Here is an 18,023-nt window from a genome sequence, read left to right as displayed (position 1 = left end):
TGTATTATTTTAGATGGTGATATAGGCTAGGGAGAAGAATAAATCAAGGATAAGGATTAAAAAAGCAAGTGAGGGTTATGGGTTCTTTTAATAGTAATATTTATAATCAGTTGGGTAAGTCTGGCAGTAAGTATTTATTTCATCAAACAAAGTGGTATTAGTAGGACACAGGGGAAGGATCTACATACTCCAAGAGCACTCTCTCTCTCTCTCTCTTTCTTTCTCTCTTTCAGGCTAACTGGTCTAACTGTGACCTTGCCTTATCTACGTGTGACTGTTGGAGCAGCACTCCTTGTTCTGTTTCCATCTTTTATTGTTCTTTTCCACTCACTCCTTTTTCTCTACTTATGTAAATATGCTGAAGACTCCCTTCCCTTGGACCTAGGATAACTTTCTAGATCTAGCTTATTTTTTCTTCCACTTAGGAGAGTACTCTGTACATGTGTAGCTAATAATGAAAGCCATGAGTATGGATGAGATGATTTAGTGAGATACATAAATCCTGAAAAGAGGGTTGAGGACAAAAGGAAGTGAAACCTGGAGTTATGCTGGTTGTTACTGAAAATGAGAAGAACTGTAAAAAGGTGCATGTCAGAGAAATGAGTTTCGGTGTAAGGGAGTGAGAGCTATAAGGACAAGATGTTAGGGTCAGAGTAGGAAAATTCCTTCTTTAATTTCCAAGTCTAGTCTCATCTCTCATGGTGTCTTCCCACCCAACAGCCTCTTGATTGAACTAATCACATGGCATCTGTACTACTTGACTACTCTTTTTTTTAAACCCACTCTTACCATTACCTCAATATGATTTAACCATAAATCTCTGTGGCCCTGTCTTCTCTGCTTTCCAGTCTTCGTATAACCCTTTGCTGTATACAGTTGGCCCTTGAGCAGCACAGAGGTTAGGAGCACCAATCGCCGCCCACCATACAGTCAAAAGTCCACATACAATTTGTGACTTCCCCAAAACCTAACTGCTAATAGCCTGCTGTTGACCAGAAGCTTTACTAATAACAGTCAGTGAACACATATTTTATATACTATATCTATTACATACTGGACTCTTACAATGAAGTAAGCTAGAGAATAAAAAATGGTAAGAAAATCATAAAGAAGAGAAAATGTATTCACAGTACTGTAGTGTATTTATTGAAAAAAATCTGCATGTAAATAGACCTATACAGTTAAAACCCGTGCTATTGAAGGATCAGTTGTACTTCTGTTTGCCATGAACTCTATTTTGGCTTAAGTAATAGTCATTGTTTTTCCTCCTAAACTTGCCTTTCTGGACAATTTCTCTTAATTCTTCCAGACAGTAGGGCTTGGAATACTCCAGTCCTTTGACTAGCAGTTTATATCCCATCAACCAGTCCTACTGGATCATCTTTTGTCCTTTTTCTTCTTTCTTGTCTATTCACACTGCTGTTGTCTTAATTCAAGCCTTCACAGCTCCTGACTAAAGCACTACAATAAATTCCTATTTGGTGTTTCTTCCAGCTTTCCCACAACAATGAGCCTAACTAGCCATCTCTTTAGAAAATTTTGTTTTCTTTGCCATATTCCTATTCACAAGCTTTCAGTGGTTTCCTGGTTCCCATAGGGTAAACTCTAAACTCCTTGCAGTGGCATTCAAAAACCCCCAGCTATTTTTGCAACTCCTCCAAATCCTTGGCCCACTCTGTTAATTGTTTCTTAAACATTGCTTCCCTAAGTACCCTTTCCCCTCCACTCCACTTAATTGAAGGCTAACCTAAGCACTTCTAGACAAACTACTTTAGACCACAGTGCTTTCTTCTTCTGAATTCCAAAAACATGCTGTGTGTTTTTTATTGAAATGCTGGCTGTTTGTGTAATGGTTAGAATATGTGTAGTTATTTAGAGAAAAGGTTCTACAGTCAGACTTAACTAGGCTCCACACTTGCTTGCTGTGTAACTGTGGGCAAGTTAATCTCACCTCTTTCAGCACCAGTGTGAGATTGGGACAGTAAGTAGTACCAATTTCATAGGACTGTTGTCAGCATTAAATGAGATTATTCATATGAAGTACTTAACGCAGCTCAGATCCTGACACACTAAGTGCTCAGTTAATGTCAGCCAGTTTTATTAATTATGTGCTGGCCTGTGTTACTAATTACCTTTAAATTATAATACCTGTCATTCAAGTACATTTTAGTCATTCCCCTCCTTTGTATTTCCAGCAGGACTGGCATAATCATTTGCAGCTGTCCAATACCTGATGAATGTTTGTTTGTTGATTTATTGGTACACAGTGCATCTTAAATTAGTAATGAGTAGAAGAAAATTGTTGGGTTTTTTTTAAGTTTTTTTTTTAAGATTTTATTTATTTATTTTTGACAGAAAGATAGCACAAGTAGGCAGAGAGGCAGGCAGGCAGAGAGGGAGAAGCAGGCTCCCCACTGAGCAGGGAACCTGACATGGGGCTCGATCCCAGGACTCTGGGATCATGACCTGAGCCAAAGGCAGCCACTTAACTGACTGAGCCACCCAGGCGCCCCTAGAAAATTGTTTTTAAACCAACATTTAATTTTTAGACATTGTAATATTCTATTACGTGTGGTACTTCAAACATATTAAGGTATAAAATTGCTTATCTTATTTTAACTACATACTTAAACATTAAATTTTGAACCTTAAGGGCAGACTATAAATGAAATTTTAAAAACTCCTTTCTAGTTCTGACCTTTAAATCACAAGTGAAAACTTTCACAGTAAGAGAAAGGGGTGTTTCTTAGCTGGCTTATTACACCAGTAATAAAGAAGCAGCTGTGTGTTCAAATTATGGTCCCAATTTCAGAGAAAAATGGAGCATTTGAACAGTATAAGAAAGGCTGGTTCGACATTTAATTTTACTTTTGAAATAATTATTTTTCAAAAATAATTTGGTCAATGTTATTTTCTGATTTTAGAGCCTATCAAGAAAGAAGATTTCTTTCACAACTCATACAGAAGTTTATCTCTGTGCTGAAATCAGTGCCTCTTTCTGGTAACTATCTTCTCTTAGCTCATTTGTGAAGTTGTCATTTAGGTGCCTCTACAGTATTTACTAGTCTTCAGTGTGAAACCTGCTCTTAGAATAGTTTCAGATCATAATGACAACATATCTATCCTCCCCTTTTCATGTATATTACCAGTCTGAGTATTGTGACTGCCTTAAAAATTCACATGTTTTAAAGGTACCTGCATTGTTATTGAAATACTCATTTACTTAGCAAATATTTTTTGAGTTTGCTTGCTAGACTTAGGTCCTGAACGAGGTGCAGGGATATAGTGGTGAACAAGACAGTCACAGACCCACGTGGAATTTACAATATGGTGCTAGATAGTGTTTTTAAACAACATCAAATACTGTTTGGAGGGGAAAGAATTATTTTTGAGATATGAGCTACAAGACAAAATGGGAAAGATTTCCCTCCAACATGGCCTCCACTTATTGATGAAACAAATGTATGTTGTGTAGACTATATACTTAAAAATATACCATGATTATACTATATTTGTGTGTGTGTGTGTGTGAGATAATGCCTGTATACCAAGAGGGGCTAATTACATTATGCTGAGTTTGCAAGATCTTTATAAGCACTTAGTGAATGTACATAGAATATTTTTTATTTAATAAAGGTGTATATATGCTATGTAAGATTGGCTAATAAAATTTTATTTTCTAAGTGGGGTATAATCTAAAAACAGCTGTGTAGATGTATCATATTTATATTTTTGCATCAGAGATTGTAGCTTTTTTTAAACTAAAATACAACAGGATTACTTATAAATGCCGATCTTCCAAGTAATATTTTACAACTGAAAATCATACCTATAATTCAGTGAGGAATAGATGCTAATGCTGTCCATCAGCTATACCTGATTTGAGGCATAAGATTAGTCCCAGCATCAGTATAAAGAAAAAAATTGTCATATGCTAATCATCTAAGTCACTTAATATTAGTATTTTTAAGTCTTTCAGTTAAGTGGCTTAAATCTAGAAGGAAAACTTAGATTTCTCTTTTGGGGCACAAAAGGTAGTAATGAGTGCTTAGAAGTGCTAATGCCTATCATAATTAAGGTCATAAAAATGGACATCGCTATAGAATGTTAATTTTGGGGCATCAGCAAGGTTTGAAAATCAAGTAACAACAGCAGCATGGCATCTGCATTAATTTTAACAATCTTCAAACCACCAGCTGTTACCATTGTTTATTTATTGCCAGAAAACAAAATTTCATAGATTGACCTTGAGCTTTAATCAAAATTTGTTAACTCTGGCAGAGGAACCAATAAGATGATGAAAGTAGTGTGCTAGTTCAGAGAGGGTAAAGGTAGATGGATTATATAGTTAGAAAACAGAAAACTGTTTTTTTAAAAAAAATAAGGATCATAGTTTCATTTTACAGGGTTATGAAAAACAACATATCCTATCGGTTATTATAAAGGAAATCTGTGTAGGTTGATCTGAGATGTCAGGACTGCTGTCAGAAGAAAGGAAAAAAAAAAAAAACACCCACAATGTACATAAGAAGCAAATGATAAGGATATCTTGGTGTCTGAAATTGGAATGACAAGGTTTCAGCTCTAAACTATATGCCCAGTAGGGCCAACTTACATAAAAATATGCAGCTTTATTCACCAGAGCTCAGAAGTTGAGTGGCAAGCATCATGTTCTAATTTTAATTTTAAATAGGTCATTGCCAGTAATTTTCTCAAACTATAAATAAAAATACAGAGTACAGAGTTTGCTCGCTTTTTAAATTTTGGAGAAAAATATTTTTCTTCTACAGTAACAAAAAAAAGCAGAGGACTAGTTTGCATGGATTTAATTTATAAGTTGCTCCTTTAAATTCTTTAGTTTCAACAGCTATATGACTAGATTATGTCTCAGAAAACCTAAATTCCAGTTCTAACCAGCCATTATTTTGTTCTACACTTTTACCAGGTCATTTTCTCTGGTTTTCACTTTCTCACCTGGAAAAGAGCTAGAATAGGCATTCTCTGAGGTCTTTTCCAGCTGTGAAATTTTATGGTTATGTTATTTCACGGTCTGGATTTGGAGCATGTGTTAACTAGAAAAGTTCTACTTAATATTCCATATATTAGTCACAAAAGTATTCACATTTCTTCAGATGAAGCCTTCTATTTTCCTGTATACCACAAATAAATTAAATATTATGTGGATTTATTTAAGCATTCATAGGTTAAATCTAAGCACTGGGGTTAGTCGCTACTGGGAGTCCTTAGACTAAGCAGCAGTGGGGACCCTGGAATTATTTCCTTCTTAATTGACAGAATCTTGGCAGGATGGTTTAGCTGGTAAAATGGTAGACTATTACTTGGCATTAGAAAAAAAAACAAAACTTGTACTCTAAAAGTTTGTCATGTTACAAGGTTGTAATTATTTAAAAACAAAAGTAAATGTTTTTAAAAATAGTACATTAATACTCATGAATAGCATAAAATAAGGTAGTGATTTAAAAATATTTCATTGCTCTGTCACTGACATTTTAATGTCAAAAAGTAATATATATATATACAGTGGAAAAAAACCTCCTCTAACAGTTGTCCCTTTAATTAGTTTGGTGTGTACCTTTCCCACCCATTTTCTTTGCATTCTACAGGTACCTATGTCTGCGTGTATACATACGTATATGTGTTTATGTATATGAGAGAAGTTGTAGGAGTTCAGTGTGTGAAGATAAGAAGGAAAGTGGGTCAAGAACTGATTTAAACCACCTTTTTAGTTCTATTTTGTTTTAGACTGCCTTTTTAGTTTTTGTATTACTCGGTTTTTTCAAATCTAATCATTTAGTACAGGTCATTTTTTATGACTAATTATTACAGACATTAGTAGATCTAAATCTAAGCACTTTAAAAATGTTTTTGCAAACCTGATACTTTAAATGTGTTTCTGACCCAAGATAGGTTTTTCATTTTCTTATATTTGTAGACATAACATAAGGGTAAGACCTGCCTTTTTTGAAATACAGGTGGGGTCCTTAACTCTGAATCATGATCCTGTCCTGATGAATAAGAGACAGATGACAGTTGCAATAACTAAATAACTGCCAATTTTAAGATTTAGTACATTGAATAGCCTAAGTAAGAAGATTCTAACATGTTTTCTCTGTTACTTCTAGAACCAGTCACTATGGACAAAGTTCATTACTGTGAAAGATTCATTGAACTTATGATTGACCTAGAGGTAAGAAATGTGCAGTGACTTTTCTGTTACATCATCTTTAATGGGGATAAGGTTGAGTATATGACTATATGAGATATATGAAATATTTCTTCATTACTTCAAACTGGCCTTAGTTTTTTTTTTTACCTGTTTCTGGGTGTAACGGAGAGAGGAAAGTCAAAAGCAGTTGGCCCTTGAGGTTTTCAAATAGCTGTCAGATGGCTATTGTTTGTAGAAAAAAATATTATATAGTGTAGTTATTAGACATGAGTCTAGCAATAGCATTTTATTTTCTATCATATTTTAATACCCCATCATAGACGTTTTTGGTTTTGGTTTTGGCTTTTTTTTTTTTTCCCCCATCATAGAGTTGTGTGTTTTTTTTGTTTTTTTTAGAGTTTTAATTGTGGCTGAAGTTACGGGTTTATGGCCATCTCTTTAATAATCTCACTTTTCTAAATGTGCCTAAATATTGTTGATGAAAAAAGATATAGCTGCTATTGTCAGTTTTTTAAATTAAGATTCTTAAAGAAGATTTCATAATATTAGGTGCAAGATTTTGACAAAGTTCAGATGCAGAGTTGGTGTAATTCAGATTGAGTTCATTTCCTTTCCTTTCCCTCTTTACTACAGGAAATTGAAAGAAAATCCTTTGTGTTCATTTCTTATCTGGAGAGAGAGGGTGGTTTCTTGACATAAGGATTAGGGTATTGGACTAGCAGCCATTCATGAGATCTTTATTCAGATTCTAGTTCTGCCAGTAACTAAAATATAACCTCTGAGGATCTTGATAACCTCCTCTATAAAATGAGGATATTTGATTAGATTAGAGGTTTTCAAACTGATACCACTATCTCGACATTGTCTTACTGACTGTCACAAGGGGGATGTGGGAAGAAGATATGGAGAAAGAAGTCTTCACATAGAGATCCCTAGTCCCTTTTCTCTCAGAGTAGCACCACTTTTAAATCTATACACAATACATATTGGGATTTCATATAGGATTTTGTTTGAAAACTACTGGCCTATATATGTGAAATTTCTTCAGTGCTAGATTTTATTTTTAAACATTGCCACTGACTTTACTTATGGCATTGACCAGACCCCTTGCTTTGTGCACCGTGACTTTTGGGAGACTAGAGGGTACCTTGTATGTGATTGACACTTCTGAGCAAATTAGTAGATTTTACCTCTAGCTGCAGAGATCATACAGACTTAGTGCCATGTTTATTTTTTCTAGGCCCTACTCCCCACAAGGCGCTGGTTTAATACCATCCTGGATGACTCCCACCTTTTGGTTCACTGTTACCTTTCCAATCTTGTTCATAGGGAAGAGGATGGCCATCTATTTTCCCAGGTGAGCATTGATAGATCTGAACTGTTACATACAGTTTTCATTTCTAAATTGATCTTTTTTTTTTTGCCATGAAACTAATACCAGTGGATGATATAAAGGAAATTTTGCTAAATATTGAATTGAATAATATAAATTCCTAATTAGTCATTTTAAAGTAAAATCAAGTCTTAATATAGAAAATGAATGATTAAGAACTTTTGTTAATCATATGTGATTTTATTATTGGACTAAATTATGATCTTGGCAATGTAGTCCCACATACTCATATATTTTATGTTAGTAACCACTGTGGAATACAATAGATGATAAGCATTAATTTCAAGAGAACTATGCCCTAATATCATGGCTGTCTTTCCATAAGATGGTGACAGAGACAGTTGATAGCATGGAAGTGCTCATTTGCTGCCTTGGGTAGAAAGACGTATTAGTGTTTCACATTTCTTGTTTCACATCTCCTTTTCAGGAGGAAAGTCTTCTAACAAACTTCTAACACTTGCCTTTCAATGAGATCATACTTGGAAATACAATTTTTATGTGTTTACATATTCTTTTTAAGAATTCGCTTATCTTGGGCGCCTGGGTGGCTCAGTTGGTTAAGTGACTGCCTTCGGCTCAGGTCATGATTCTGGAGTCCCAGGATCGAGTCCCGCATCGGGCTCCCTGCTCGGCAGGGAGTCTGCTTCTCCCTCTGACCCTCCCCCCTCTCATGTGCTCTCTCTCTCATTCTCTCTGTCTCAAATAAATAAATAAAATCTTTAAAAAAAAAAAAAAAAAAGAATTCGCTTATCTTTTTTTCTTTTTTTTTTAATTTAGAGTGTGCAAGCTGAGGAAAGGGAGAGAGGGAATCTCAAGCAGACTCCCCACTGAGCGCAGAGCCCCACTTGGGGCTCAGTCTCACGACCCTGAGATCATGACTTGAGCCTAAACCAAGAGTCGGACGCTTAACCGACTGCGGCACCCAGGCGCCCCAAGAATTTTTTTATCTTGTATCTATATTTTTTCTCATTCTCTTATTAAATTTCTGTCTAGTGATTTGCCACATACATTACAACATATTAAAATTCTCATATCTGATCTTCCATAGATTAGAATTAAGAATAATACAGATTTGGGGTGAATGCAGCCGGTAGATTCTTGATGCCATTGCTAGGAAGGGAAAACAGGCCTTCATTAGCAGCAGTAACTAGGCCAAACAAAGGGCTTGATGGCCATGGAGACTGATGAGAGGAATAAATATCTTAGCTTTCCTCACCTTGCTGCTTTTCCCTAATAGAAGCAGTACACAGAGGAGAGTATCTTTAATTATGAATTCCAAAACCTTCATTCAGAAAATTCTGTATTAAGTGGCATAAGCAAAGGACCTCATGGGTTCCCCCTACTGGTCTAGTTCTATAAATTTGCAGTGATGTAGTTTTTTTCCATTAGTGTTTGACTTCCTTAGATCCTTAATGTCTGTTCATTATTGGGATTACAGTTTAAGTTCCTCTCTGTAGAAGTAGACCATGTCTATGAAATAGACTTTAATAATTTATTCACTAGACTCATACTTTATTCTTACAAAAGTAACATGTTAGGATATGTTCTAAAGTGTTTGTTGCAGTGTTTACATTCCGGAGTTTTTCAGCACCTCTGAGAAGTTATATGGACTTGTTTATTCTTTATAGTAGTTTTTGTTCCTGGTTTCTTGTTCTTATGTTCACACAGTTTAGTAATGTAAATGTATCCTTTCAGCTTTTGGACATGCTTAAGTTCTATACTGGTTTTGAGATTAACGACCAGACTGGAAATGCTCTGACAGAGAATGAGATGACTACAATTCACTATGACAGAATTACTTCTCTACAGGTAACTGAAATGCAGTGCAGCCTATGCTTCTGCTCCATCAAGTTGGGTCACAAATAATTTAGTTTTGTGTAGTACAGATAGAGGAAAGTACTAATTTAATGATGTTTTCATATTGAACTTTTTAAATATTGCTAATTCTAATGAATCCATGGGGAAAAAATGGCTCTCTTCAGTCTTGAGAATCACAATACTGATATTTGACAGTCAAATTTTCTATCAGTTACTGGGCCAATTTGATGCATATACTTACCATTTTTATTTTATGAAAGACCATTCCAATATATTGACAAAGTATGTGTGAGCATTTTGTACATTTTAAAAATAAACAACCATAATGGGACTGAAATTTGCCAATACAGCTCAGCTATGTCAACAAAGTACCTTTTGTTTTCTATTACTGATCTCATCCTGCTCTTACTCTTTCTGGTGGCTTTTATTTGTCACTTTGAAGAAATTCAGTTCTTTCTGTTTTAAAGAGTCTTTTTGGGTAAAGACTCAGTCAAACTTAAGTTCAAATTGTCTTTCATAATCAATTCCACTATCTCTCAAGGACACTGCTCTCCCTCTTCTTTCCCAGAATGGCATCTGGATATGTGGAGGCACTATGATAGCCTCATCATTTTGGAAGAGGAGTGATCTGCACAGAGTCCTGGCTCAAATGTCTTTTCCTGCTCTTCTCAGAGCAGTAGTGTGTTTGTCCTTCTGCTTCTGCCGTTGAAGTGACCACGGCTCGTGTGGCATGTGGTCTGCTCTCTTGGCACCAGGCAAGGCATGATGATGGTTCCCGAGGAGCTTGGCTATCTCCTTGCTGATGAGGTTCCAGCCTTGCTCTTGGTGGTACTAGAGTTCTCCTGAGAGCTGACTCTCATTCATTTCCTAGCTTAAACAACTCACTGAGGCTTGGGTTGCAGGGTCGTTTTGCTATTACCTGTAGTAATCTCATGGCATGCTCACCAATAACCTTGGCAACTTGTGGTGCCATCTACTATGAGGCACATGAAAATATCTGCATCTTCTCTGTGCCACGTGGACATTAAGGAAGACTACCTTTTACACTCTTACCCAGTCACTGTAATGCTGCTATTTTTGTTTTCTTACAGCTTACCCCATGGTTGGTTGGGGGTGTTACCCTGAGAGGTCCTTTCTTTCCAGAGTTCCAAAGTAAAAGCACAAACCACTGTGCTTTTGAATTCTCCCTCAAGCTATTTCTCCAGTGGGAATTTCCCTTGGAACTTTCTTTTAGTTTTGTTGCGCCAGTTCTTCATAATAAAGTGTTTTGTTTTATTTTTCTTTCCCTTCCTGTCAGTGAAGCTAAGGCTTTCGTGGCTGTTTTCATGTATCTTCAAAATACAGCATTAGAAATATAAAACTGAACATTGACTCTGTTTTTGCAATCCTGCTGGAATAATTTTAGTTTTTTCCCATTGTATTGAATGCTTCTGGCTAAATAAGGCAGAGGTCACATATGAGAAGCATAAGAAAGAAAAGTGCATTAATATTTTTTAAATATTATTTTTATTATGTAGTATATAAATTGTAGTTGATTGTATTAATATGTAGGCATTAGTTACTGATTTTATTCTCTTTTCTAGAGAGCTGCTTTTGCACATTTCCCTGAACTCTATGATTTTGCCCTCTCAAATGTGGCAGAAGTAGATACTCGGGAATCTTTGGTCAAGCTTTTTGGACCTCTCAGGTAAGTCGACATGAAAGGAAAACTGAATTTTAATTTTCTTTTTGCTTTTAATCATTTTGCACTACTAAGTAATGTAACTTGTTGCACCACTCTGTTGACAGCTAAAACTAGTGCTCCTCTCTAGCAGTTGGCATCTTTAAGTCACTTAGATATAATTATTGATCTTCTGTTTTGGGGGGCAAAATTTATATTTTTCATAACTTAAACATTTTTCCTAAATCATACATTTTTCTTAGAATAGAACATAAAACTGGTATCCCATCAATCATAATATAAAACAGAAACCAGTAAATGTTCATATGTGATATTAGAATATGAGAAAAATTTTTGTGTGTTCAAAATTTATGAAATTACTAATATTCTTTGACACTTAGCTAATACACTTCTTTGAAAATGGTAGTAAGACATTTATAGTACATGGTAGGCACTTACCAAGTGTGTAAATAGTCCTCAAGACATTCATTTGTGTGAGGAGTAGGTACCGTTTTAGAAATAAGGTCACTGAGACACAGATTTGTTAAGTCATTTGCCTAGATCAAATAGCAGGTAAGTGGCAGAGCTAGGATCCCAATTTCAAACCTAGGCAGTCTAACTTTTAACTGTGTTGTTATCTCCCCATTGTCCTTAATTCTTGGGAGAAATTATATTTAGTTCATTGACTATTTAAAATGAAACAAATTTGGTTTCAAATTGAAAGTTGGTTTGGTTGTTGATTTTCTTAAGAAGATTTAATAATGACTCTTAAAATAACACAAAAATCTGTTTCATTCTCTTAATGAACTGCATAAAGTTCCATTGGACAGGTCAACTATACTATTTTTTAATCACTCTACTGTTGACACATCTTTACCTTCTAAATTTTTGGCCATTACTAACAATTCAGTAATGAACAACATTGTTTCTATATCTATATAAAAATTCTTGGTACTGATTCCCAGAAGCAGTATAATTGACTCGAAGGAATATCGATTATACCAACAGCATATGAGGATTTATTTCTTTCTCTACCAAGTAGGTAGAGAGATTATTGCTGATCCAAGAATAAAAGAACCCCCATTGTTTAACTTTGCATTCTGTGATTATCTTGGGGGAATTAAGCATCTTTCTATTTTTCCTGGCCATTTGCATTTCCTCTGTAACTTTCTTGTTATCTTTTGCTATTTTGTATTTCATCGCTTGTACTGATTTTTTTTAAAGAAACCTTTATTTATTTTGCATGCTCTGATATTTTGTCTAGTTTGTGTTGCAGTTATTTTGTCTCAGTTTCTCACTTTTAAACTTTGTTTTGGTGTATTTTGTTATTACGAATGTTTTAAATTTTTAATCCTGTCAGTCATTTTTATAACAGTAACAAATGGTTTATGTAGAAGGCCTTCATCACCATAAGATTATAAAATATTATATTTTAAAACACTTCCATAGATTTTTTTTTTTTATGTTCAGTTTAGCTGCATAATCCATATGGGGAATTTATTTTTGCCCATAATGCTCCTTTATACTCTTGTAAATTATTGAGGATGCTAAAAAACTTTTTTAATGTGGATTATAGCCATTATGTTCACTATATTAGAAATTAAAACTGGAAAATTTTTAAATACTTTATTAAAATCAATTAAAAGCCTATTATATGTTAGTATATGTAGTGTTAATGAAAAATGTATTGTCCAAAATTAAAAAAATATATAGTGGGGAGTGGCATTGTTTTGCATTTTTGCAAATTTTTTTTTTAATTTAAATTTTAGTTAACATACAGTGTAATATTGGTCTCTAAAGTAGAATTCAGTGATTCATTACCTACATGCAACACCCAGTGCTCATCACAGCAAGTGCCCTCTCTAATGCCCATCACCCATTTAGCCCATCCCCCACCCATCTCCTTCCATCGACCCTCAGTTTGTTCTCTATCGTTAAGAGTCTTCTTATGGTTTGCTTCCCTCTCTCATTTTTTTTCCCCGTTCCCATATGTTCATCTGTTTTCTTTCTTAAATTCCACATATGAATGAAATCATATGGTATTTGTCTTTCTCTGTTTCACTTAGCATAATATACTCTAGCTCTATCCACACTGTTGTGAATGGCGAGATTTCATTCTTTCTGATGGCTGAATAATATTCCATTGTATATACATACCACCTCTTCTTTATTCATCAGTCAGTGGATATTTGGGCTCTCTCCATAGTTTGGCTGTTGTTGATAATGCTGCAATAAACATTGGGGTGCATGTACCCCTTCAAACCTGTATCTTTGTATCCTTTGTGTAAATACCTAGTAGTGCAATTGCTGGATCGTAGGGTAGTTCTGTTTTTAACTTTTTGAGGAACCTCCCAACTGTCCTCCAGAATGGCTGCATCAGTTTGCATTCCCACCAGCAGTGCAAGAGGGTTCCCCTTTCTCTGCATCCTCACTAATACCTGTTGTTTCTTGTGTTGTTAATTTTAACCTTTCTGACAGGTGTGAGGTGGTATCTCATCATGGTTTTGATTTTTATTTCCCTGATGATGAGTGATACTGAGCATTTTTTTCATGCGTCTATTAGCCATCTGGATGTCTTCTTTGGAAAAGTGTCTTCTTCCCATTTCTCAACTGGATTATTTGTTTTTTTGGGTGTTGAGTTTAATAGATTCTTTATAGATTTTAGATACTAACCCTTTATCAGATGTCATTTACAAATATCTTCTCTCATTCTGTAGGCTGCCTTTTAGTTTTGTTGATTGTTTCCTTCGCTGTACTGCAAAAGCTTTTTATCTTGGATCAAGTCCCAGTAGTTCATAATTGCTTTTGTTTCCCTTGCCTCCAACAGCGTGAAGTAAGAAGTTGCTACAACCAATAGGTTTCTGCCTGTGCTCTCCCCTAAGACTTTGATGGTTTCCTGTCCCACATTTAGGTCTTTCACCATTTTCAATTTATTTTTGTGTGTAGTGTAAGAAAGTGGTCCAGTTTCATTCTTCTGCATGTTGCTGTCCAGTTTTCCCAACACCATTTGTTGAAGAGACCCTCTTTTTTCCATTGGATATTCTTCCCTGCTTTGTTGAAGATTAGTTCCCCATATAGGTGTGGGTCCATTTCTGGGTTTTCTGTTCTGTTCCATTGATCTGTGTGTTTGTTTTGTGCCAGTACCATACTGTTTTGATGACTGCAGTTTTGTAATAGAGCTTGAAATCTGGAATCGTGATGCCTCCAGTTGTTTTTCTTTTTCAGGATTGCTTTGGCTATTTGGGATCTTTTGTGGTTCCATACAGATTTTAGGATTGTTTGTTCTAGGTCTGTGAAAAATGCTGGTGGTATTTTGATAGGGATTGTATTAGATGTGTGGATTGCTTTGGGTAATATAGACATTTTAACAATGTTTATTCTTCTAACCCATGAGCATGGAATGCTTTTCCATTTCTTTGTGTCCTTTTCAGTTTCTTTCATAAGTGTTCTGTAGTTTTCAGAGTACAGATCTTTTACCTCTTTCTTTAGTTAGGTTTATCTCTAGATATCTTATTGTTTCCAATGCAATTACAAATGGGATCAATTCCTTGATTTCTTTTTCTGCTGCTTCATTATTAGTGAATAGAAATGCAACAAGTTTCTGCACATTGATTTTATATCCTGTGACTTTGCTGAATTCATGTATTAGTTCTAGCAATTTTTTGGTGGCATCTTTTGAGTTTTCTACATAGAATATGGCATCTGCAAATAGTGAAAGTTTGACTTCCTCCTTGCTGATTTGGATGCCTTTTATTTCTTTTTGTTATCTGATTCCTGAGGCTGAAACTTCCAGTACTATGTTAAATAGTAATGGTAAGAGTGGACATCCTTGTCTTATTCCTGACTGTAGGGGAAGGGCTCCCAGTTTCTCCCTATTGAGGATGATATTAGCTGTGGGTCTTTTGTATGTGGCCTTTATGATGTTGAGATATGTTCCAACTATCCCTACTTTGTTGAGGGTTTTTATCAAGAATGGATAAAAAAATTTTATTTTGTCAAATGCTTTTTCTGCATCTATTGACAGGATCATATGGTTCTTATCCTTTCATTAATGTGGTGTATCACATTGATTGATTTGCAAATACTGAACCACCCTTGCAGCCCAGGAATAAATCCCACTTGATTGTGGTGAATTATTCTTTTAATGTACTATTGAATTCGATTTGCTAGTATTTTATTGAGAATTTTTGCATCCATGTTCATCAGGGATATTGGCCTGTAATTCTCCTTTCTAGTGGGGTCTTTGGTTTTGGAATCAAGGTAATGCTGGATTTGTAGAATGAGTTTGGAAGCTTTCCTTCCATTTCTATTTTTTAGAACAGTTTGAGAAGAATAGGTATTGACTCTTCTTTAAATGTCTGGTGGAATTCCCATGGGAAGCTATCTGGCCCACGACTTTGTTGGGAGATTTTTGATTACTGATTCAATTTTTTGGCTGGTTATGGGTCTGTTCAAATTTTCTATTTGTTCCTGTTTCAGTTTTGATAGTTTGTAAGTTTCTAGGAGTGTCCATTTCTTCTAGATTGCCCAGTTTGTTAGCATATTTTTCATAGTATTCTCTTATAATTGTATTTCTATGGTATTGGTTGTGATCTCTCTTCTTTCATTTGTGATTTTATCTGTTTGGGTCCTTCCTCTTTTCTTGATAAATCTGGCTAGGGATTTATCAGTTTTATTAATTCTGTCAACCCTCTCTTAGTTTTGTTAATCTGTTCTACTGGGTTTTTTGTTTCTATATCATTTATTTCTGCTCTAATCTTTATTATTTCCCTTCTTCTGCTGGCTTTAGACTTTATTTGCTGTTCCTTTTCTATTTCTTTTAGGTGTAAGGTTAAGTTGTGTATTTGAGACTTTTGCTTCTTGAGGAAGGCCTATATTGCTATATACTTCGCTCTTAGGACTGCCTTTGCTGCATCCCAAAGGTTTTGGACTGTTGTGTTTTCATTTTCATTTGCTTCCATGTGTTTTTTTCATTCTTCTTTAATTTCCTGGTTAACCCACTCATTTTTAGTAGGATGTTCTTTAACCTCCATGTATTTGAGGTCTTTCCAAATTTTTTCTTATGGTTGACTTCCAAGTTTCATAGTGTTGTGGTTTGAAACTATGCTTGATATAATCACGATCTTTTTGTACTTTTTGAGTGACCCAGTATGTGATCTGTTCTAGAGAATGTTCCATGTACACTCAAAAAGAATGTGTATACTGCTGCTTTAGGATGAAATGTTCTGAATATATCTGTTAAGTCCATCCAGTCCATTGTGTCATTCAAAGCCATTGTTTCCTTGTTGATTTTCTGTAGATGATCTGTCCATTGCTGTAAGTGGGGTGTTAAAATCCCCTACTATTATTGTATTATTATCAATGATTTTCTTTATGTTTATTATTTTTTTATTTCATTTCTTAAAATTTAAATTTAATTAACATATAATGTATTATTGGTTTCAGAGATAGAGATCAGTGATACATCAGTCTTATATAATACCCACTGCTCATTACATCATGTGCCCTACTTAATGTCCATCACCCAGTTACCCCATCCCCCCACCCCCCTCACCTCCAGCAACCCTCAGTTTTTTTCCTATGATTAAGAGTCACTTATGGTTTGTCTCCCTCTCTGATTTCACCTTGTTTTATTTTTCCCTCTCTTCCCCTATGATCCTCTGTTTGTTTCTTAAATTCCATATGAGTGAGATCATATGATAATTGTCTTTCTCTGATTGACTTATTTGCTTAGCATAATACCCTCTAATTCCATCCACGTCGTTGCAAATGGCAAGATTTCATTTTTTAGTTGGCTGAGTAACATTCCATTGTGTGTATATGTATATATTATATATATATATACCGCATCTTCTTTATCCATTCATTTGTCTATGGACATCTGGGCTCTTTCCATAGTTTGGCTATTGTAGACATTGCTGCTATGGACACTGGGGTCAGATCACTACATTTGTATCTTTGGGGTAAATCCCTAGGAGTGCAGTTGCTGGGTTGTAGGGTAGCTCTATTTTCAACTTTTTGAGGAAACTCTTTATGTTTATTATTAATTGATTTATATATTTGCGTGCTCCCAAGTTGGGGGCATAAATATTTACAATTGTTAGATCTTCTTGATGGATATACCCCTTAATTATGATATAATGCCCTTCTTCCTCTCTTGTTACAGACTTTGTTTTAAAATCTAGTTTGTCTGATTTAAGTATGGCTACTCCAGCTTTCTTTTGATGTCTGTTAGCATGATAGATGGTTCTCCATCCCCTTACTTTCAATCTGCAGATGTCTTCAGGTCTAAAATGAGTCTCTTGTAGGCAGCATATAGATGAATCTTGTTGTTGTTGTTTTTTTTTAAATCCATTCTGATACCTTATGTCTTTTGATTGGAGCATTTAGTCCATTTACATTCAGAGTGATTGTTAAGAGATGTGAATCTAGTGCCATTGTGTTACCTGTAGAGTTGGTGTTTCTGGTGATGTTCTCTGGTCCTTTCTAGTGTTTGTTGCTTTTGGTCTTTTTTTCTCCACTCAAAGAGGCCCCTTAAAATTTCTTGCAGGGCTGGTTTAGTGGTCATGAATTCCTTTAGTTTTTGTTTGCCCGGGAAACTCTTTTTATCTCTCCTTCTATTCTGAATGACAGCCTTGCTGTATAAAGAATTCTTGGCTGCATTTTTTCCCATTCAGCACATTGAATACATCCTGCCACTTCTTTCTGGCTCACCAAGTTTCCGTGGACAGATCTGCTGTGAATCTGATCTGTCTAACCTTGTAGTTTAAGGGCTTTTTTTTTTCCCTTGCTCCTTTCAGGATTCTTTCCTTGTCTATGTATTTTGCGAATTTGACTATGCTATGCCTTGGCGATAGTTGACTTTTGTTGAATTTAATGGGATTTCTCTGTGCTTCTTGGATTTTGGTGTCTGTGTCCTTTCCCAGATTGGGGAAGTTTTCAGCTATAATTTGTTCAAATAAACC

The 18,023-nt window shown here is 35.3% G+C and overlaps 1 protein-coding gene across 1 annotated transcript in view; it reads left to right on the top strand.

Annotated features, from left to right (window-relative positions):
• The window catches only part of AQR (aquarius intron-binding spliceosomal factor), a 111,098-nt gene that overhangs the window by 39,905 nt on the left and 53,170 nt on the right, over positions 1 to 18,023 (top strand). The window contains exons 10-14 of the mRNA XM_032417944.1: positions 2,925 to 3,001; positions 6,144 to 6,208; positions 7,428 to 7,544; positions 9,276 to 9,389; positions 10,982 to 11,085. Of these exons, the coding sequence (XP_032273835.1) occupies positions 2,925 to 3,001; positions 6,144 to 6,208; positions 7,428 to 7,544; positions 9,276 to 9,389; positions 10,982 to 11,085 (477 nt within the window). The remainder of the gene's footprint in view (positions 1 to 2,924; positions 3,002 to 6,143; positions 6,209 to 7,427; positions 7,545 to 9,275; positions 9,390 to 10,981; positions 11,086 to 18,023) is intronic.

The sequence above is a fragment of the Phoca vitulina genome, unplaced genomic scaffold (assembly GCF_004348235.1).
Source record: "Phoca vitulina isolate PV1807 unplaced genomic scaffold, GSC_HSeal_1.0 scaffold20, whole genome shotgun sequence".
NCBI classification, from domain to species: domain Eukaryota; kingdom Metazoa; phylum Chordata; class Mammalia; order Carnivora; family Phocidae; genus Phoca; species Phoca vitulina.
This window is presented reverse-complemented; position numbering and strand designations above follow the sequence as displayed.